Source organism: Oreochromis niloticus, linkage group LG16, assembly GCF_001858045.2.
Source record: "Oreochromis niloticus isolate F11D_XX linkage group LG16, O_niloticus_UMD_NMBU, whole genome shotgun sequence".
Lineage (NCBI taxonomy): Eukaryota > Metazoa > Chordata > Actinopteri > Cichliformes > Cichlidae > Oreochromis > Oreochromis niloticus.
Window position 1 is genome coordinate 3,196,975 of NC_031987.2, and position 22,034 is coordinate 3,219,008.

Sequence of the window (22,034 nt, forward strand, 5' to 3'; positions counted from 1 at the left end):
AAAAAAAAATTGTGTTAACCAAAAACATTTAGTTTAGTACTCACTTTAATGCTCTATCATCTCGATTATTTTAACGGTGGGTTCGCAGAATTATCTACAAAGTCTATGAAATGAGATGAAGTGACAGAAATTCACACCATGTGATGTAAATAAAGACAAAAGTGTTTATCCAAGTTAAAATATTGTTGGTAAAATATTTGTTTCATGCTGCAACACAATAACACATCAGGTGCTTTTCTCCTAAAGTCACCAACAAGCTTATCGATGCTGTTGTGAAGACAGCTGGAGCTGTTTGGTTCAAATTAATTTTTTATAAAGCGATGAGGAAATGTGGAGAAAAGTGACAGAAATTGTAAGATTTTTGCGCAAAATATGTAACAGCAGCTTGATTCTAGCGGTGTTCCTCATCCTGGTGGCTGTCAGTGGAAAATATTTATGGGGATTCCAACACTCTCTAACACCCGTGTTTGACAAAGTTTGACCACTTTTCTCCAAGATGGTCAACCCATTAGCAGCTGGGTAAGGGCTAGACTTGGTGTTCCTAACCTTACTGTCACCAGTGTTCCTCTGATAACCTCAAATGCTCAGCTTCAACCACTAGCAAACAGCTAAACAAACACAAGCTCACTTAGCTTGATAAGCGTGAGTCTGCAATGACGCGGCAACTGCTTACCAGAAAAACCTATTCTTGCAACGAAGATATAATTACAGTGCAATAAAAATGGATCCTGAAACCATAAAAACATGTGGGGACTGCCTTGGCCGCTGATCTTCATGGAAAAGAAGGCGATAATGCTTAATGTGGGGCCAGGGGCTGTTATAGAGGGGGTTGGGGTGCCCCCGTGTCCACAAAGATGATAGTGATCCAGTAAACTGGAAGCTGAATACACGTCATACACACTCGTTTTATTTGAATTTTTTTAAACTTTTAAAATGAAAAATACAAACATGAGAACACAAATCAATAAATTAAACATTAGATATCACATTAAAACACCTCACTTACACATCCTGTGGTCAAGTGTTTTTCCCCCATTCAGAGTTTCTTATTTAGTTTATCCAGATCTGAGTCATTATTATAGTTACAGTCTAATTTTTAATGTTTAGTCTCCTAGTTTAGTATTTCCACTGTTTGCTAGTTTATTCATATTTCTTAGTTCTTTGTTTAATTTGATTCCCTTTCATGTCCACTCTGTCTCTGTGTGTCCTTCCCAGTGTCCCACGTGTGAAGTCAGTTTTGTCTTCATGTTGTTTCCCTTTCTGTTTCGAGTCTGCACTCTCTGCGTGTCCTGTATTTAGTCTCACCGTGTCTCCTTCCTCCTCTGTCAGTTCCTTGTATTTAGTCTATTCATGTGTTTGTTTGTTATCTTTCCATTTAGCTATTGCCTATCCTGTTTCCTTTCTCTCTACCCCTGTCTCCACTTCTCCTAATCACCTTCCCTTATTGTCTCAGTCTCGGTTTGTCCCTTGTTGGAACCTGACGTTATTTTCCCTTCGTGTTTCCCAGTTCCTGTGTTTTCCAGCCTTAGTATTATTGCCACTTTAGGTTCCAGTCAGTTTATGTTTCCAGTTTTCCTTTTGTATTTTGTGTTTTACTTATCATTGTATCCCAGTCTTCAGTCAGAATAAACGTCTCTCTTTCATTCTACCATCCTGTGCGCATTTGCAGTCATCTCCACTGAACCTGACACCTGTTCTCTACATTTGATTCACATCATTAGAAAAGGTATAAAAACCTGCATTAAAAAAATGAAATCACTTCTATTGTTGTGAAAGAAAACAAGAGCACTTCTTCGTTTTTGACACACAAAAAAAAACTCATCAAAAAGTAAATTACTTTCAACTTCCATCTTCTGGTTCCCGTTTTCTGTCATCCTCCTCACCTCTTTCTTTGTTTCCTTTTTACTCACTTAACCTTTCTGTTTTTCATTCTCGCTATTTTCTCTAAGTTTTTCCCGTTTCTTTCTGTTGCCCATTAATTTTTCCTTTTTAATCTTTTTAGTAGATTTCTTTCTATTAGCTTATTTCTCAGAATCAGACCATTCACATGCTCGCACAAAATCAATGAGATAAAAAAGCTAATGGACCACAAGGACTTTGTTTACACCTTATTTTTCCAGCTCCAAAAAAAAGGGGAGATGAGAACCACACGGCCAAAATCGAAGAATCAAGTAAAAATTTGATTTGATTCTTAGATTTTGACAAAAACAAGTCCATTAAACTTTGTGTCAGTCATCTTTCTGCTCTTCTGTTCCAGCAGTTACAAAAATGGAAATATAAAAGGGATCTGATGAGAGATTCACATACTGAGATCAACAGTAACATTTTAACTAATTAGAACCAAGCTGTGCACTGGTTTCCTCTGCTTTAAATTAAGTGAGCTAATTTTTCCATGGCTCCCTCTGCTTGTCCTGGACAGCGAGGTATTCCCAATCCAGCTGAGAGATATAATCTCTCCAGCAGGTCCTGGATCCATCACGACGCCTCCTCTCAGTAGAAAGTGCCTGAAACACATCATGTAGGAGGGATCCAGGAGGCATCCAAGTCAGATGCCCAGACCGCCTCAAATGGCTCCTTTCATCGGTGTGGAGGAGCAGCAACGCTCACTCCAAAGTTTAGTCGAGGCACCCTTCAGAGGAAGCCCTTTTCCAGTGCTTGTATCCGCGATGTCATTTTCGTGACCATAGTTGAGAACAGGAACAGAATCTATATCGACCAGTAAATTGACACCTTTGTGTTCAGGCTCAGCGCTCTCGCCACAGCAACATAATTTATTTCCAAACTCTGATGATCAGATCATGTTTCTGGCCTGCTGAGCCAGTCTTGAGTGATACTGCCACAGCAGTTGTTTAGGTTGGTACAACTCTGATGTAACTGATGGCTCTGAAAGGCACTTTACATCAGTCAGTGAACACATATCACAGCCAGGCTCGTCAGCTGTATGTGCCCCATGGTTTGAAAGCACAGAGTCTAATGCACAGAACTGACAGGGCGAGTGAAACAGTTACATTAACATGTCTGTATCTGTGTATTTAAATAAATATTAGTGCAGTCTAACTGTAGTTTATAAAGTTGAATGAATACATTTAGTGACCATAATTGTAGAACTTCAAAGGATGGCTATGAGGCTGCACGTGGAATGAATCAGTTTATTTGATTGGAACAAACCATGCCAAATATGTGCTGATGAATTTTGAACAAAAGCCTGTGGTGTCTTCCTGTGAATGCTGTGGGTGGACTAATGAGATGAAACATGAAAAACAAATCTGTTTCATTTTTTTTCAGGGTCACGCAGTCGTTATTAAAAAATGATTAAACTGGCTGCAGATTATGTCTTTGATCACGCCAAATCTGCCTTTTTCCTCCATGAATAAAGGTTCAGTCTTTGTTTTCACGTGTCTGGTGCATCGATGTTTTCATGCAGAATATTATGAGATTTGTTTTTCATTTGCGTGATTTAAATGCATACACATGTTTAGCCTTGTGCCTTAGTCAAATTAAAGTTTTGATTTCAATTTATGCAGCGAAATTGGAAATTTAAGAGACAAACACTGACAAGTTGATTTTTAAAGGGTAATTTTAAAACATTCACAGTAAAACGTTCTTCAGAGACAGAGCATCAGTACTCATTCAGCTCCTTAGTAATTACATTTGGTCCAACCATTTCTATTCTTTGGTCACATTAAAGGAAACGACTGTCTGCTGTTGGGATGTATGCACACGAAATGCAAAGCAGAGTTTCGCCGTGTTAGTCGTGTGAAAACAGTCGTTGGAGTTCTTTTGAACTCTGGCTTTTAACAGCCAATGTTATCCTGAAAACACAACCTTATCCTTGGAATTAAGTAACAGGAACATATTTTAAGAACCACCTCTAAGCCCTTTCCTTTTTTTTCTGATACTCAGTAAAAGTTGAATCATACAGCTTTGGCTGCCCACAACTGGAAACCATAAGCTCGTCCTTGGTTGCGTTAAGAAAGAGTTTATGAAAGAATATAGACTGAGAGGCTTCATGACCCAGTGTCAACTGAATGTCTCTCCAAAGTTGAAATATTTTAAACTAATAACAGGTATTCACATTCTTATTCACATTCTCATGTGCTTCCCCTTCTTAACCCTTAGTCAACCACATTTAAAGATCTCATTAATTACAGGACAATATAGGAACACCCACTCTAGTTCTGCAGGGATGTTAGCTTGCTCTTAGCTTGCTAGCTTTACTGTTTTTTTTTTTTTTGTTTTGTGTTTTTTTTTGTACAGGAAATTCAAAATGATGTTCATGTGACAACTTAGACTACTGCATAATATTTCTGTCACAGATGAAAAGAGAAGTGTTATAACTGTGATCCTGACATGAGCCACATGCTACAGCACATTAGGAGAAATCCTCAAAGCTCAAGGATTTCTCCTGTATTTCCAGCCTTTTATGCATCTTGTCAGAAAGTTTTAAATTCATTGCATGTTCTAATTTACTGTGACTTTCAAACTGCTCCTCTGTTGCAGACTGTAGCAATCTTTTGCTGGAGTTGTTGTTCCCATTTCCCCGGGGGCGTACAAGGGACAGCAGAAATTTAATAGGCTGCAAACTTGCTCCTCACTTTCCAGGATGAGTCATTACATGAAGTTCTCATCTGAGCTTAAAGGCAGTTTAGACATTTCAGTGTGTTTTTCAGACCAAAGGCAATCCAATCCAAAACAACCCAGATGGTCTCATAAATTAAAAGCATGGAACTGATCCCTGAGCAGTATATTCCTTGGAGGCCCGTACTGTTTAATGAGCGTGTGCACTGGCACTGCATTTGTGTGTGCACATGTATTCTGGTGCATGTTTTTTCAGCTTGCTGGCATAAGTCAACTTTAACACAGTATTTGTTTTAATGCTCATTTACTTTATTAAATGCTTGAGAGTGAAACTGTGCACACTTCCTTCAGTGCCGTTGTTGATGGACAACGGCACTGGATGTGGATGCGTAGATGATGGACTGCAGTTAGCTGTCTGCAGTGACTGGAACGTGTATTTGTTCATATTGTTAAGACTAGGAGGTACTTCCCACTTTTATAATGCATTCATAAAGCTGTCAGTTTGATTTCTAGTCAGTGAGCTCAAAAACAACAGGTCGAATACATCCCCACCAGGAAATAGTCCCAACAGAACAGAAGTAATTTCATCTGATGCATTCAAACATCTGTCACTTTTTGATTTAGACGAACGGTAACTAACGGGATTTTCACTGAAGCCAGAAGTGGAGGCTGAAGCTTGTTATATGCTCTGGGAAACGGAGACCCAGAGTTTGTTTAAAATCATTTATTATGCACGTTCTCCCAAGACTGAGCCTAAATGATAAACTGAAAAAGTATACTTTAGTTCTGCAGTCTAGTTACTTTGCTGAGGAAAAATATTTTCTTCAAATTAATATTCCCCGAGCAACAAGTTTGAAAACCTGTCCTGTACTTTTGTATTCGAGCCAGGAGAATTAGCTTAGCTTGTGTGAAGAATAGATGCTTGGCAATAAAAAAAAATCATAACCAATTCTGCATCCAGAGAAAGTATTAACCTGGCAAACAGCAAACTAATTTGCTGCTAGTTAAGCTGTACACTGTAACGATGGCTGCTTTCAGTCACTTCAATATGAAAACTAGAACCTCTGTCTTGTGTGTGTCCCCGCAGGAAACTGGCAAAGTCCACTCTTGTGCTCGTGCTGGTGTTCGGCATCCACTACATCATCTTCGTTGGGATGCCTCATACATATCAGGGACCAAGCTGGGAAATCCGAATGTACTGTGAGCTGTTTTTCAACTCGTTTCAGGTACTTTCTGTGTTACGCAACATGTAATGAGCGCTTCACGTCCGCTTCTTCCTGTGAAAAATGCACCGAGCAGCAAACACACCTGCACCAGGTCATTTTGCTCAGACTTTTGGCGATCCATGAAGGGAGTGCAATTTTGGTGCACAGAGCAAATGCATTTTTCATGGCCACTTGGACTTCCTTAGCGTTGGACATGTTCCATAATATTTTGGCCACTTTTAACTGAAAAACAAAAACATTTTATTTTCCTAATTTTGCACTTTTTTCTTGTTTGTGGAAACTTTCAGCCGGTCAGTCCAAGCATTATTTGGCAAGTTAATGAGAGACTATTTACAACTGTGCAGTCCCCGACAACTAGAGGGGATCTACAATGAACATCGTTTATTTACACTGGTACACACAAGCTCTTTACATCTATTCCAAGGTCACAGGCATCTGTTCCATCTGCTGTCTAAATAAACACGTGTAAAACCACAATTGCACACTGCACAGCGAGTAGGGAAAGCATCAAGCAAGCGACTTTACTCATGAGCATATCCAGCTTGGCAGTTTTTAATAATGATTCCATTCTTTCTAAGCCAAATCAGCAGGTGTCTTGGGTACTGACACATTTCAAACGACTCGCCACAAATCCATTAGAAACCAATCAATTAACAGTATCACCAGTGCTCCTGCATTTTTAATTACAGTACTGTTAGACCTGTCTCGGCAGTAACGATGTGAGTGACAGAGATTTTACGGTGCTCCCTGAATCAAGAGGCTTGTACCGCCACAGCGGCTCTAAAGATTTAGCATTTAGAAAAGCCTTTAATTACTGCTGTCGCACTGCAGTAGCATTTAAAAGCAGATCATTATAGATTTTTCTCCGGCCAAATAAAAATAAGCACTGTTACACACACACAGAAGAGTAGATTTCTTTAAGCTCTCTGACACCTTCAAAGAAAATTCAAAAGTGAATTCATCTTATTTGCCTCTGGTAGTGTAAAGAAAGTGTAATCAAACTGCTGTGTTCATGTTTTGGATGTAATCTGAGTAACAATAGCTTACTGAGAATCTTCTAGAGAGGTGGTGCCCAATCCCAGTCCTCGGGAGCTACCGTCCTGCAGCTTTTAGATGCATCCTTGTTCCGACACACCTGAATCAAATGAATGGCTTGTAATCAGGCCTTTGGCAAACTTGATGGCATGCTGAAGAAGTAATCAAACCATTTGATTCAGCTGTGTTGGAGTAGGGATGCATCTAAAAGCTGCAGGACGGTAGTTCTCGAGGACTGGGATTGGGCACCGCTGTTCTAGAGGACTCTCAAACTGTTGGCTGCCTACAGCTCAACTTAAGTTTTAAATGTTTTTGTTGCATAAAAAGTAAAAAAACTGGTTAGAGAAGAGTTTGACTTTCAAAGTGAAAATAAAATAAACATAAATAAATAAATTTATGTCCAGTTTCATTATGATTGGAGCGTACAAGGATTCATAATTCACATGTCAGTTATTATTTTGAAAGTGACTGACTCGTGGATATTTGATCACTTACACGTCCACTAGTCAGCTCACTTTTTACATTTTTCATGTCATGGATCGGGATGGCCCACAATTATCTTCTCTAAATGACTCTGGATGACTGTCAGCGGCAAGAACGCAGTTCATTATTCAGTGAAGCACCTTCATAATGACTCTGAGTGCTGCCTACATTTAAATGAGCAGTTTATAATTATATGTAAGTGGGGTTGAGCCCTTTCCTGGGTGTGAACTAGATTAACTAACATACATGAACAGAGTTTATTTTCAGCTTGACATGAATAATCAGCAAACATGTTACCAAAATGTTCATGTCATAAATGTCGAAGCTACTGTTTGAAACAGCTGAAACTTAATGCTTCAGTGTAATAAATAAATAAATGAATAAACAAATAAATAAAGGAATAAATGAGGACTTTCATGGGAAAAATGTAAAATGCACGAAATGTAATGTGTAATTTTTACTGTCCGAGTTCTTTATAGTCAAATGTACTCTAAAAGTAATTATAGAAAAGAAAACATGGTAATTAAGATTTATGATCTTTTCCTACAGTTGGTTTTCGCTGGTCGTCTTCGCTGAGATCATGCCGTTTTCATAATTCGTAGTTTCTTTTAACTAGTTTCAATTAAGTTTACATGCAAGTGTTTCGCAAATTATCCACTGTGTTTTAAGTATTTTATAATAACTGACCGAGCCTTCAGGCACATTTACTTACGTTTTTTATTAACCAGTCAACCATTTATTACGATGAACAGTCAATACTTCTGAACTTCTGAAAGTCGTGTAATAAAAGGTCTTTGTGGTAAAGGTACTTGGACTTCTCGCTGAGGCCACTGATTGCTGAGCAGTGTCACAGGAAATTATATAGCAGACACAATGTGCAATTAATAAGAACTTAAAAATGAAAAAAGGGAAAGAAATAAGTCATTTATAACTTTAGGCTTTTGGATACAATATCTGAGGAATGCCTTGAGGGAATTTCTTAGTATTTGGCACAAACTTTGACTTGGCCTCCAGGATGACATGGTTAAAATTTAATTTGACTGCAACTTCTGTGGTTGGCAGTCATACAACCGCAATGCGGCATTTCTAATTTCCAGAATAAAGGATATGCGTGTAGAGCAGGTTTTAAAGGATAAAGAGACAGGAAGTGTGTGGAACATTGTATCAGCTTCAAAATCCACAAAAGGTCATGTACCTGTTTTGTTAGCTGCCTGTAGGAAGATTGTTCTACCTTATTAATAAATGGACCCAAAAAGCTCTGATCCATGTTTGATAATGTGCAGCTACATCCTTAAATTATGCTATCAGGGGGGCCATATTCAACCAACCAGTACAACCAAGACATTTAATGATTTCTTTTAAATTAGGCTGATGTGTGCACCTATGCCAGCTGAAGCCAAAGCAAAACACCATGCTTGAGTTTGTGATGGGATCCAGAGATGCAACAAAAACACAATTTTCTGCCAAAATGAGCACAAAAATTACGCACTGCCCCCCCGATGAGCCAAATAACCCTCAGCTGCATCACTCCATCCACCTCAGCATCCACCTCAGCATCCACCTCAGCATGAGCACATTTATTTGAAACCACAATATTATCATGGAGACAAAAATTGCCCTGAATGTGTAAATTATACACATTCACTCGCAAACATTACTTGTTATTGCATTTATCCATGTAAATACATGTAAAAAAGTAAACCCTTAGATAAAAAATAAAGTTAAGCTATATGCAGATGTAAAGACAGATGCTAAGTATCATTTGTATTTAAGTGAAGTCTGGACAGGTGCTAAGCAACCCACAGGCCTAGATTAACCTGCTGGGAGGCCCTGGGGCGGAAATTATCTGCCAGGCTCTTACTCACCTCAGTTCCTCCAATTCTCTTTTGCATGGATGAGTGCTCCCAGACTCCAGGTTTGGTATGATTGGTTTTGCAAGTGACAATTAATTTAAAAAATGCATTTACAAAGATGCACTCAAACACATTAGTGTAGTGATAAAGGCCTGAAGTGTAATGGATTTTTTGGAGTTAACCCATTGCCCTTGTGGGGTGTCACTGGATCAGAGGGCCTGGGAAAGGTTTAGTCACAGTAAGGAGAGTATGATGACCTCTGTTTGCTGATAGTGCTGAGCTTTCTGGCTTTACGGTCACAAGGACACCCCAGCTGCTTTTAGATATTTAATTACAATATGGATAAAAGTAAAGCTCTTAATCTTTGATTTCAGGTGTTTTCAGTCTCATTCCTACAGGTGTATGCAGCACCTAGCCATGCTGTCTGCCTTTGCATACATTGTTCTAAAGAGCTCATTAAATTACAGGCGTGCTGTAATAGGATGCCACTGTTTCAATAACTCCTACATTATTTATGTGAGATATTGCAGAAATTGCAAACTTGAAGCATTTAGGAACCACAGCAAATATCGCTGTTCCAAACCTTCTCTGGCATTAACATTAGCACAAAAACTGTCCACCCGGAGCTTCATGGCTTCTGTGGCCGAGTAGCAGTGCATTGCATAGGTGGCGCCGTACTTTAGTCCATGCAGTCTGTCAGGAAGGGTGTGGTAGAAGGGCATTTATGAAATTATGCGATGGAACGTCCTAATTGGACAACCACACCTGCTGGCACGCATCTTCACTCATTCTCCTTGAGATTATTGATATTACCCCCGGTTTCATTTTGAGACAACATCAACTGATCTCCTGTAGCATCACATTTCCATAATATTATATATGTATCCATCCATCCATTCGCTTCCGCTTATCCTTTTCAGGGTCACGGGGGGCACTGGAGCCTATCCCAGCTGTCATAGGGCGAGAGGCAGGGTACACCCTGGACAGGTCGCCAGTCTGTCGCAGGGCTAAGTGTGAACGGTCATCTGTCTGTCTGATAGACTGTCCAGGATGTTCTCCCCGTGTTTGCGTGGGTTCCCTCCGGGTACTCCGGCTTCCTCCCACCGTCCAAAGACATGCAGCTTGTGGGGATAGGTTAATTGGATAATCCAAATTATCACTAGGTGTGAATGTGAGTGTGAATGGTTGTCTGTCCCTGTGTAGCCTGATGTAGAATCACCAGTTAACCTAACAAGCATGTTTCTGGAGTGTGGGAGGAAACACAGAGAAAGCCCCAGCTAGTCAGTAGATTCAAACCATTCAGCTATGGAAACTTCCTCATTCCTCCAAGTTATTCCTAGATGTAAACTGATTTATTTAGATCCTTGCTGTTGGTACATTTGTATGTCAGCACAGCAGATTTTACACTGAAATAGCAGATGCTCTCACTCATTGGTGTGTCAGGGTCTTGGAGTGCAGTGTAGTGTAGTAACACTAGTAGCTGCACTATGTTATTTTCTGGCTTAATATTTCTACTTCTGTTACGTGCTTCTTTTGATATTGGATAAATGTCTCTGATTCTCTGAATCCTTTTTTTTTTTTTAAATTAAGTTATTATTTTCTCTCCTATTTTTGAAATGCAGGACCTGAAGCTCATCATTGTAGAATATATATTTCTTTACTCTTTGGTAACATTTTTACGAACAAAGACTGTGAAATAGGTAACCTTGTATACTGATTTCAGGGGCAATGATTGTGTAAAGAGATTAAATGAGTAATTTTTCATATTAAGAGAATTTGTTACAGTATGAGCCTCAAAGGAACATTTCTTAAATGAGAGGTTGTCAACCTGACATTCAGGAAACAATGCTGAGCTGCAGGTCTTCTTATAGAACAGTTCAGATCCAAGCTGCCAAAATCAAAATTAGAGACGTTGGTGTCTGTACATTATTAACGTTCCTGTTTTCCACAGCTTGGCAGAGTATATTCTTCTTCAGTTACTGTCATGATGAAATGTTTAGTAAAATCAAAAACTAAAAATCTCTCCAGAGAACTTTGGTTTGACTTTTCAGAGATTTACTACCAAGATGTCTCTCACTAGTTGTGCATCACGACATGCACACACACAAACACACATGAGCATGCAAACACAGATTGTCTGTAGACACCTTCATAATTCATAACTGTGTTAAAAACTTTCTGGTTCAGTGAACAGAAGGAGCCAGAGACATCCTTTCTTTATTTTAATTAGATAAACACTACAGTAAGAAAAATCTTCTACATCCTCGATAAACATGAAGCCATAATTGTGAACTGAAATATATAAAATCAAACGTCTGTTTATTCAAGTAATTAATCGTTGAGGAAAATGTGCTTGGTGTTGTTACGCCCCAGTCTAGGGGTACAGGAACGCAACATAAGAGTTGAAAAGATTGCCCCGCCCTGGTCCCCAAAACCATACACAGAGGGAAAACCAATTTCTTAGTGAACGGTGGTTTATTTTTCTACACTGAAAAATGAAGCTCGGGGGTGAACAAAGGCCAAAATAACAAACAAAACAAACTAAGTCAGGAGGAGGTGCTATCTAAAACCCTGTGTGAAATCAAAAACCAAACAAAAGACAAGCGCTACACCTAACTCCCTAACTGAGATAAACAGGAGAAAACAGTGCAAGGAAAAACAATAAGGCAGCTCACCCCTTCTGTTCCAGTGCTATTTACAATGAAAACTAATGTACACACTATATACAGAACTCAGAAAGTCGCAGAAGTCACAGGCACAAATGTCACAGGTTTTGGAGGCCAGGGTCAGGTCTGCTGCTGCTGTCAGTGGCTGCTCCGGGACAACTGCTGGTGAGGGATTTTGAATACGACCACATGATCAGGGGACCAATCAGCAGCCGCCAGCTCATCCAATTAGGGACCTGCAAAGACTTAAAGACACATACAAAGAAAACAGCCACCAACACAGATTATGGCCAGGGTCATAACAGTGTAAACTGGATCTATCCGAATCAAGTACATTTAATGTGACCAGATTCCTGTCCTGTATGCCGGTGACTTTTATAAACACACCCAAAAGCAGACACTGGAGCCAGGGACTGCAGTTTTAAACCAAAAGCGAGCCTTTATTGAGGCTGGTAAACATGTACATCAAACAGGAGCGACAACTAAACAAAAACCTAAACTGGGAAAAACAAAAAGACTATGAAAACTGTGACAAGACTGTAGAATGAAACGACTATGATGAGACGTGGAAGGAAAACAGACGACCTGACAGTGAACAGGGGAAGACAGAGGACTTGAATACACACAGGAGGCGATCAGGGGAAGTGGAAACACATGAGGAAACAGCTGACTAGAATGAACATAATGGCGTCACAGGGGAAGTCAAACTAAACACAGTGACACACAAGACTCTTTCAAAATAAACCAGGAAACACTGAGAAAATAACAATAATCAAAGAATAAAACTAAAACAAGCAAAACACTGGGTCGCAGAGCCACTATCCTGACAATTTCATTAAATTAAACTATTTATACTGTAAGTATCCAACAAAATTACATGGAAAATTTTAATTTTTTAAATGTATTTAAAGCAAAGTGATATTAACTGGTTACCTGCAGCATCACTATCATCTTAATAGTCATTCTTTGTATTGCAATTAAATCAAAGTGGTATAGAATGTGATCATCACACTAAATGTCTGAAACAGTTCATAACTTGTATTTCTGTTTTTCTTTTCAGGGCTTCTTTGTGTCAATTATCTATTGCTACTGCAATGGAGAGGTGAGTAGGCAGTGATTTAATCACACTTGATAGAAGTATTTTGACAGTATAACCAGAGAGCATGGCTGCTGTCCCTGTCAACATGTTGTTGATGCTCCAGATATACTCAGTTTTTACTGCATTGTTGTATAATTACATGGGAACTCGGTACTAATGGGTCTGACTTGAAGTTAGGTTTTTTGATCACAACTACACAGCTGCAGAGTTGTGTGACTGCATCTTTCATAACACATTGTTGTGTCCACAGACAGACTGTCAGGTTTTTGTACGCCTGTCTAAGTGCTCAAAGCTGCCTTTGTGGTAGTTCCTCCCACAGCTGGTGTCGGGATCACATTTTGCCGTGATGACACACTCGGAGTCACGCAAACAGACTGACAACATGAAAACAATTCCAGCCCCGCTGATGCAGCTGCTGATATCTCCTACAAAGGGTTTAATTACTCCGGTGGTACATGTAATCTGTGGTCAGGCTGATGAAGCCTGTTTTTCTCCGTTCATCTGTGCTGCCATATTATCTGACTCTTTATTATCTCATTCTGCACTGAGAGTGCAGCGCTCAGCAGTCTCAGTGCAGAATTAAAGTTTCCATTTCTGCCACTTTGATCTTTACAAAAAACTTCTCCCTTTTTTTATGTTGTCGTTCACGTTCCCTTCGTGATCCTCATTATCCTTCGGAGCTCTCCTTTTTATTCTCCGGAGCCTTCCAGAGTCACCAAAAACCAAACAACGCCAAATTAAACTGAAGGTTTTTATATTCTGTTGAATAAAAGCGCCATAAAGCAATTTGTTATTTTGTTATTAACACTGAGCCAAATGACTCATGTAACGTAAAAGGGTCTCAGCCAACACTTGGAATTAACACCCTACTCTGCTGCTCCGTGGAGCTTTAAGCTGCTCCTAATGCTCCGTTTTAGTCATTCAGCCCACGCGCTGCATGCACAGTTGAATCTTTTTCATCCGCCTGCATATAGGAAAGTGTAGGCTGCCGTGGCCAGCAAACAATCTCAAGTGTTTGATACCATAAAACAGTAAATTCACATGTAGGACTGTGCGTACACACAAAGGCAGAGATCTGCATACACGCTCTAGTCGTCAGATTTATAAATTCACGCGTACTCCGGGTCCTCTTTTTGAGATTTCAGTCATCATGAAATGATATACATGTGCTCGGGCTTCATTTCCACTATGATTCTCCGCCATGACTGGGTGCAGACACGCGCCTATTTCATCACTTGATGCCTTGAGGCGACTTTTGTTGTGATTGGCGCTATATAAATAAAATTGAATTGAAATTGAATTGAATTGAATCACTTCTGTATTTGGTGCATAGCATTCGTACTATAAGTTATTAGACATGGCGATTAGGAATGCATCAAGGAAGGAAGTTTATTTTCTTCGTAGTTAGGAGTGGAGAAATCTTTTTTTTGTTTTAGGTTTAGTGATGGAATAAAGAATGAGCTGTGACATGTAGGAGCAAAGAACTTGGGCAAAACCCCCTCCAAAAACAAAGCGAGTCAGCTTTGTTGTGTATGCAATTCATGCACAATTATTATTATTTTTTATTTATATGGCTAAAGTACGTGTGTGGCATTCATTAAACCTTATTTAGGAGCATTATTCATGTATTCAAAGGGTTAGAAACAATTGCTGCATGTACATAAATGTCATGAAGAAATAATGTCATGACACAAAATGGCAGTAACAGCACTACATAGCATCATTATGACTTTGATCTTTAGATAGTATATTGACCTTGAAGGAAAGGTCAAAAGTCAAATGTGAGATGATATTTTAAATCTTTTTACAGTGCTTTTTATATGTTGACAATACACACCACACTTCTCTAAACCCTCACAAAGTTTTATCAGAATTTGTTCAAAACTTTATATTTACAGACAGAAAACATGTCTGCCAGAGCTCGCAAAACATAACTTCCTCATCAGAGATAAAAATGATGTCTTCTTTTCAGGCTTTGCTTTCTGTGTGTCCCTGTGCTACCTGTGCGAGGGTCACACAGTTTTACTGGACATCATTCCTTTAAAAATACCTTCATGAGTGGGAAAAGGTGATTTCTGTGTTTGCAAATGGTGTATATAGGAGGAAGTGACACAATTAAACGATTCAATTAGCTGTTTGTTTGATGGATGAACTGCTTGTTCAGGTTAGGTTTGCACAGATGATCCCGCTTGCCTCCTCGACAGTTTGCTTGACGGTCACAGAGAGGCAGCTTGCCACATTGACACTCACACCTGCACCTTATTTACAACCACCAGTTAAACTAAAAAGCATGTCTTTGGAGGACTACCTGGAGAAAACTGTGATAAAACATGTAATTTCCACACGGGAATGTAAGCAGCAATAAGATCTGAAACAGGGATGTTCATGCAGTCTGGCTGCTCTGATAGTTTAAACAAAATGAAACAGGAACAAGGAACCACTGGTTAAAAAACATTCTGGACCTCAAAATATTTCTTCTGCACTCTGATCTTTGAAAAAAACCTCAGCTTTATGTATTTACGGGCTTTGTTTCCCCCACACCCCCACAGGTCCAGACAGAGATAAAGAAAACATGGACACGGTGGAACCTTTCGTTTGAGTGGGAGGGTCCAGTTGTGTGCGGCCGCTACCGTTATGGGTCTGTGGTCGTAGGTCTGAACAACAACAGCACCAGCAGCCAGTCCCACCTGGCTGGTGCTGGGCCTTCCACGCGCTCCACCACGCTCGTTTCCAGCCGCGTTTACCGGAGCACAGGTCCACCCGTGATCAGCATGCATGCCACCCTGCCAGGATACGTAATCAGTAACTCGGATCCATCCATACCCGAGGAGCCTGAGGACAGCGGTCCCAAGCGGGTGGATGATATCTCACTGAGGGAAAATCTGCCTGTTCTAAATATGAGTGGAACAGCTGACGACGAGGAGGAAACGCTGTAGCAGACATCTGATGTCAGAGCGGGCCGTCGTATCCGGGCCAAACTTTTTACTCTTGTGTTATTTAAACTCTGAAGAGGGATGCAAAGACAAAGCAAAAGTGTGACTCTGCAGGCAAGAAGAGGAAAAAAATGTCCCACACATTCGTAAGAAGAAGAACTAACGTGAACTTTTTTTTACAGTACTGTAAATTGTGAAGCAATGTTAACTGTTGTCATTGCCATACTGTTTTTGCTGCCAACGATCACCAAAATGCTCACTTTTAAACTTCTACACACAGAGCCTTTAACAACGCACACAGGTCACGGTGAAAAATGAAGAAACATCAACACTGAATCAGTTTGACGGAGCCAGAGTCACAGCCCCACACATCACAGTACAGCCGGCACTGGCAGCAAAAGCTGTTGATGGCAGACTGTTTACTTATGAACATCATTTGTTGGAGCGTAAGCAGGCGGGCTGATAAGTGGTACAAGTTGGCAACACTGCTGCTGCTCCAGCCCCTTGATCTGACAGTGGTTTATTACCTTCAGACATTTCCAAATGACAGGAGGTGAAAAGCTTTTGAGCACCTAGTTTTAAAAAAGGACTAAAATAATTGAGTAAAAAATAAAACAGGTTTTTTCCTCAGGGAGGGCAACACCACAGTGCCCTCTATTGCCTCACAGCCACTGGAGGTTAGCTTGGAAATACGCTGTAGCGTGTTTAACAGTCTGACGTTATGGAAATTTCAGCATCTCTCTAGACTGTACTTTTCCAGCCATCACCTTGATTGTACAGTATATCACATGAGTGCCACATCCAAGGATAATGATAAGCTACAGTAGACTCGCACAGTAACGCAAAAATAGGCGTTATGGATTGGATGGTAAGGTAAAAATACAGCATGAGCAGCATGATAGCTAACGAGAGATAAAAAACCCATAATCTCAAAGCAAACTGAGCATTGTTGAATCTTTGTTCTGGCAGACATGTTCTCTAAATTTGAGATGTTTTCATACAGTAGATGTTTTCTTTAAATAGCTACAAGCTTCATCGAATAGACAATGGGCTCTATTTTCCTGCAGCTGCTGCAGAAATGTGTGACGTCACAGACATGCACACCTGCCAGCTAAAGCTATAACTATGCTTGTAATCACTTGTCTGAGTTGCAACATCAATCTTTTCTCTACCTCAAACTAACACATGTTTTAAAAAGAATGTATATAACAAAATACAGCGTTTTTTTCATCTATGGCATAATTTCGTTTTTGTTTGTTTTTTGAGAAAACAAATATTTGACCCTACTTGGGTTTAGAGCCTGGGTTTGTTGCTATATCAACACATTTTTAAAAACTTGAATACTAATTTGCATATATGAGTTTTTTGGGCAACAACACACTGATCATGTAGAAGTCTCAAAAACTGTATGATTCAAATATCATACACTAGCCGTTAGGGGGTTAAGGGACCCTGTAATAATGAGGTTTTTTGAGGGCAATACCATGCCATAGAGGGCGATCCTTATTTCCCTAAAGTTGACCCCCTCAAAGGGTCAGCTTGTTTGCCATTTAACCAGGAGGTGGCTTCAGTGAATTTATACATGACCTTGAACCATTTTTTCTTTCATCTACCTCATGCTGATGTGTCAAAATACAGTAAGTTTGACGGAGCTTTTTACCAACTCACATCTCCGCCACAGTTTCAGCTGTGAGGGGTCCATGGACAGTGTAAAAGGTGGAAGGACAAAGCTGCTATGGCATCACTGGTTTGTGAAGTCTTGTTATCCGGTGTTTTCACCATCTTTTTTTTTTTAAACACAATGTGATGACCAAGGAGTTGATCTGCCTGGCTGCACGCTCGTTGGCTCATTGTTAGCCAATCCCTGGCTAATCCTTAAACCACCAAAATTCACTCACATTCATTTTTACCCGCTATGAATGTGAGTGATAGTCGATTAGTACATGAAGAAACGTTAACAGAACTCAGGGCCTAGTTCCATTTTTCTTACATTTCTGTAGATAAGATTAATCTTTATTGTCATTGCACAGATATTAATCAATGAAATTTCAGAGCGCTATAAAGACAAGATAAGAACAGATGTAATGAAAAGAGGAAGGAGGAAACATGTTACCACAATCACTCACAAACCAGCTTATTACACCTGAGATGTATGCTCAGTGTTGGCAGTGTTAAGTTTAAGTGTATTTAAAGTCTTTACCACCCATGGAAAGAAGCTCTTTCCTAACATTGTTCTGCTTTTAATGCCTCTGTTCCTCCTTCAAGAGGGCAGTTGGCTGAACAAGTGGTGCCCAGGATGATTCTCTTTGCTCTGGAGAGACATCAAGAGCTTTGAGTCACATCCAAAGAGGTTAAAGGAGATCCTATGGTCTTTTCAGCTGACCTCATCACCTCTGCAGTTTTCCCTGTCAGCTACTGTACAGCCAGCGTGCTGCACAGTAACGGCAGTGTCAGAGCACTCCCAGCTGTAGAGCAGTGGTCACCAGCAGTCTGTCCTGCAGAGGGAACAGAAATCGGCTTGCAGCCATATGTACTTGGTCTTTAAAGGATTGGAGAGACTGACCATGTGAGTGCAAAGTTGTATAAAAGCATAAATAGTGAAAAAAAAGTCTTGTTGACTTTGGCCAAAGTAAGATTCAAATCGGGATTGGGAAGTGTCCCGGTGACCAGGAAAAGAAGAATGTGAAGTTATGGCTCTGTCCATATTCATTTAGATAGGGGATTAAAAATAACTGCCCACATGTGTTGGCACTGTGGCTGCTGAGTGGCAAGACTTGGACAGTCTGTGAAATGCAGTATAGTTTCTGTGTAATTTATTACATACCTGTAGCCATCAAATTCAGCAGGAATGATGAATGAGTCCAAATCTGAGCAGACAAACTCTGAATTATGTCAGGATGATTATTACAGCTATTTTTCATTTTGCCACTTCCAATTATCTTTATAAATACTTGCAGTTGTAGCTCAGGTGCATTCAAGTAGAGGCGTATAATGAGCGGCAACACAAACGATCTATCCAGTGTTCCCTGAACAAATGATACATGCTGTTAAAACATATTTCTTTTTAAACAATTTCACACATGAGAAGGCATCACACGATAAAAAGTACCCTTTATTGGTGAATTATGGACATATGGCTTCTACTCAGAAGCATCTTGGAGGATGGAAGATGACTCGTAACTTAAATCCTGCTTACTTTACTTAGAACTGACACCCAGCTGACAGCTGACAGAAAAGGATCCTGGGACTCGGCAATACCTGGAAAATGAGAGGCTGAATGCCTCATGCGAATAATATACTCACTCTTTTCTCCTCATTGCATTAGACTGTACCTCGCTGTGCTTGGGTAGTGAATGTCGTCTCAAAACTGCAAACATTTGCTTGTCACGCTGTCATGTTTGCACAAAGAGATTTTGCTTCCATTTGCATTCTCACTGTTTCAGGACAATAGAGCCCAATGTCACCATTCACAGGAGTTTCTAACTTGCTGTTGGCTTATTTCCAGAAGATGACATCATATAAGAGGAGGATGAATTGTGATGTGCACAAGCTGCTCATGGTGAATTACTATAATGTGTGCTCTTGTGCAGTCTGTCCCCTTATAAAAAAAAAGAAAAGTGATGTATTTTGTGAAAACAAACTTACCGTGGAGCGAAACTGAATGTATCCAGAATTATTTTTGTGTCTTTAGACTGAAGTTGAACTCAGATTTTCACTATTGATTACACATGCATAGAACATTTCTGTGCATATGTTTACCATTTGTAAAAACAAAGCCAGTAGCACAGACAGATTTTTAGGGCACATCAGAAATTGATGCAACATTAAAAACTTATATTTTTTTGGGACAATCAACCAATGTGCTAAATTTGGTGGCAGCTTAACTGTTTTGTGTCTTCTTTGTGCATGCATTGCATGTTTGTCAGCATTAGATGCAGTCATTGGACACAAAAACTAGAATATGTATTGTGCTCGTGCCTCCCTTGCTCTTGCAGAAGGTCTTAAAAATTTACTTGAAAGGATTCTTTTAATTCTTGTCTGTAAATGTGCTAAATGCATTTGACTGTTTTTCTCTGTGATTTTTTGGGTCTCCCTGCTCTTCTGCTCTACTTCAATCCCAACTGCCTTCTCTCTGTTAACTGCTAATAAATGCTCAATGCTTTCAGCAGCAACATCTTTATGTTCTTGATATTCCTGCAGTCTTACACATGCACATCACAAACGTTTAGTATGCTCGGTCATGTAGGAGTGCTGATATTACCGTGTTAGCAAATTATCAGACAGGATTGTTTTGGTTTAGTTGGTGTTAGCGTGTTGGTTTTAGCAAGAGATTAAGAGATTATTGGAAGTTGTGAATTCACGCCATGCTAGATAGCTTCAAAAGTCTTCAGTTGGACATTCAGGGTCAGGGATGTCAAACTCATTTTTGCATTGTGGGCCGCATACATGTTAAGTAGGCTGGACCGAAGATTAAAAAAAGTAGTTTTTTAATCTCATTACTTTGTTGTACCATGAACAGCCATGAGGGAGGTAGAACTTTTCTACTCCCCTTTCTGTCTGAGCATTCAAATCACTTTACTCAACTTGCCGTAAGGTTTTCCAAAGCAAGTGTGCTGGACTGAACGGATTCTGGCCCCCAAGCCTTATTTTTGACACCCTTGTTCTGGGTAGAGAGCTAATGTTAACCAGTGGTAATCAAAGGGAGGATGTGTGAATCTAGCAGTTTGCCTGTGGATAGTGACTTACGAGTGCTGTATGGAGTCTTTTGGGCAAAACATCTGTTGCCCTATCCTTCTACATCAGTCGGCACAGGCTTGCTACTTGCTTTAGAGGGCCTTGCTTTAGTGCTCCACTTTTAATGGAGCTGTTCTAAGTAATGAAGTTCAGATTACTCGTTTTGGGCAGGAAAAAAAAAGGAAAAACATAAAACTATCTAACACTGCTTAAAACCCATCGCACTGTGAAGTAGCATGGCCTAAACAACCTCCTGCCTTGCTTTACAAGTGCATTATATACTCAAATAGTCATTATCTAGAGGACAAGGTTATAATTAGCCTTGTGTCGCTCGAGTACAGTGTATGGGTTATGCTTTGCACTCAATGCTCTGTGAGTGGACCATTATAAAATATGAAATATTAATGCATTAGCTCAGATGTACCAAATTATCCTCAGACATCATATTTCGAGAGTCAAGTCAGGCATATTTTGCAAGGGGAGCAGAACCATCACCCCTCTTAAATGACATGCTGAGATGAATGCTTTAAGGACAATGCACCTGCCTCCATTTGTGTACGTATGAGAGATTTTTAGTAATCTCTTCAAAATTCATTAAGTGAAATGCATCATTTGGACAATTATTTGTTTTTTGTCTTCTCACCATGTCTCCACAATTAGGACTCAGCAGTAATAGAGATGCTACTCTATAATTGGATGCTGGTTGAAGAAACAAAATTTTTAAGTGGCCTGGTAATACAGCCAAGTGTCACGGTCACAGCAGGTTGGTGATCGTGTCACAAATGGATTCATCTGTTTATTTGTGAAGACGTTTAAACCATCCAGTGACACTTTTTTTCACAGCTCACTTTTTAGCTTGTGCATCTTTCTCCATCTCAGCTAAGATTGAGCCTTTGGGTCACAGAGGCAGCAGACTTTACCTCACCTAGGCAGGAACCGTCTCAGAGTGACACTGAAAAACTAGTTCATGCATTTATTACTTCCAGGCTGGACTACTGTAATTCATTATTATCAGGATGTCCTAAAAACTCCCTGAAAAGCCTTCAGCTGATCCAAAATGCTGCAGCAAGAGTCCTGACAGGGACTAGAAAGAGAGAGCAGATTTCTCCTGTTTTGGCTTCCCTTCATTGGCTTCCTGTTAAATCCAGAATTCAAAATCCTGCTCCTCACATACAAGGTCTTAAATAATCAGGCCCCATCTTATCTTAATGACCTTGTAGTACCATATCACCCTATTAGAGCACTTCGCTCTCGCACTGCAGGCTTACTTGCTGTCCCTAGAGTGTTTAAAAGTAGAATGGGAGGCAGAGCCTTCAGTTTTCAGGCCCCTCTTCTGTGGAACCAGCTTCCAGTTTGGATTCAGGAGACAGACACTATCTCTACTTTCAAGATTAGGCTTAAAACTTTCCGTTTTGCTAAAGCATATA

The 22,034-nt window shown here is 39.9% G+C and overlaps 1 protein-coding gene across 2 annotated transcripts in view; it reads left to right on the forward strand.

The window, feature by feature from the left end:
* pth2ra (parathyroid hormone 2 receptor a) overlaps window positions 1–21,615 on the forward strand; it is a 70,197-nt gene extending 48,582 nt beyond the window's left edge. The window contains exons 11-14 of one of the 2 annotated variants that reach the window (XM_025903969.1): window positions 5,666–5,804; window positions 12,902–12,943; window positions 15,490–15,905; window positions 15,962–21,615. In XM_025903969.1, coding sequence (XP_025759754.1) covers window positions 5,666–5,804; window positions 12,902–12,943; window positions 15,490–15,876 — 568 coding nt within the window. In that variant the 3' untranslated portion in view covers window positions 15,877–15,905; window positions 15,962–21,615. Of the gene's footprint in view, window positions 1–5,665; window positions 5,805–12,901; window positions 12,944–15,489; window positions 15,906–15,952 lie in introns of both variants that reach the window. The other variant, XM_019353437.2, reaches the window with a different exon arrangement.
* Window positions 21,616–22,034: the final 419 nt, after the last annotated feature.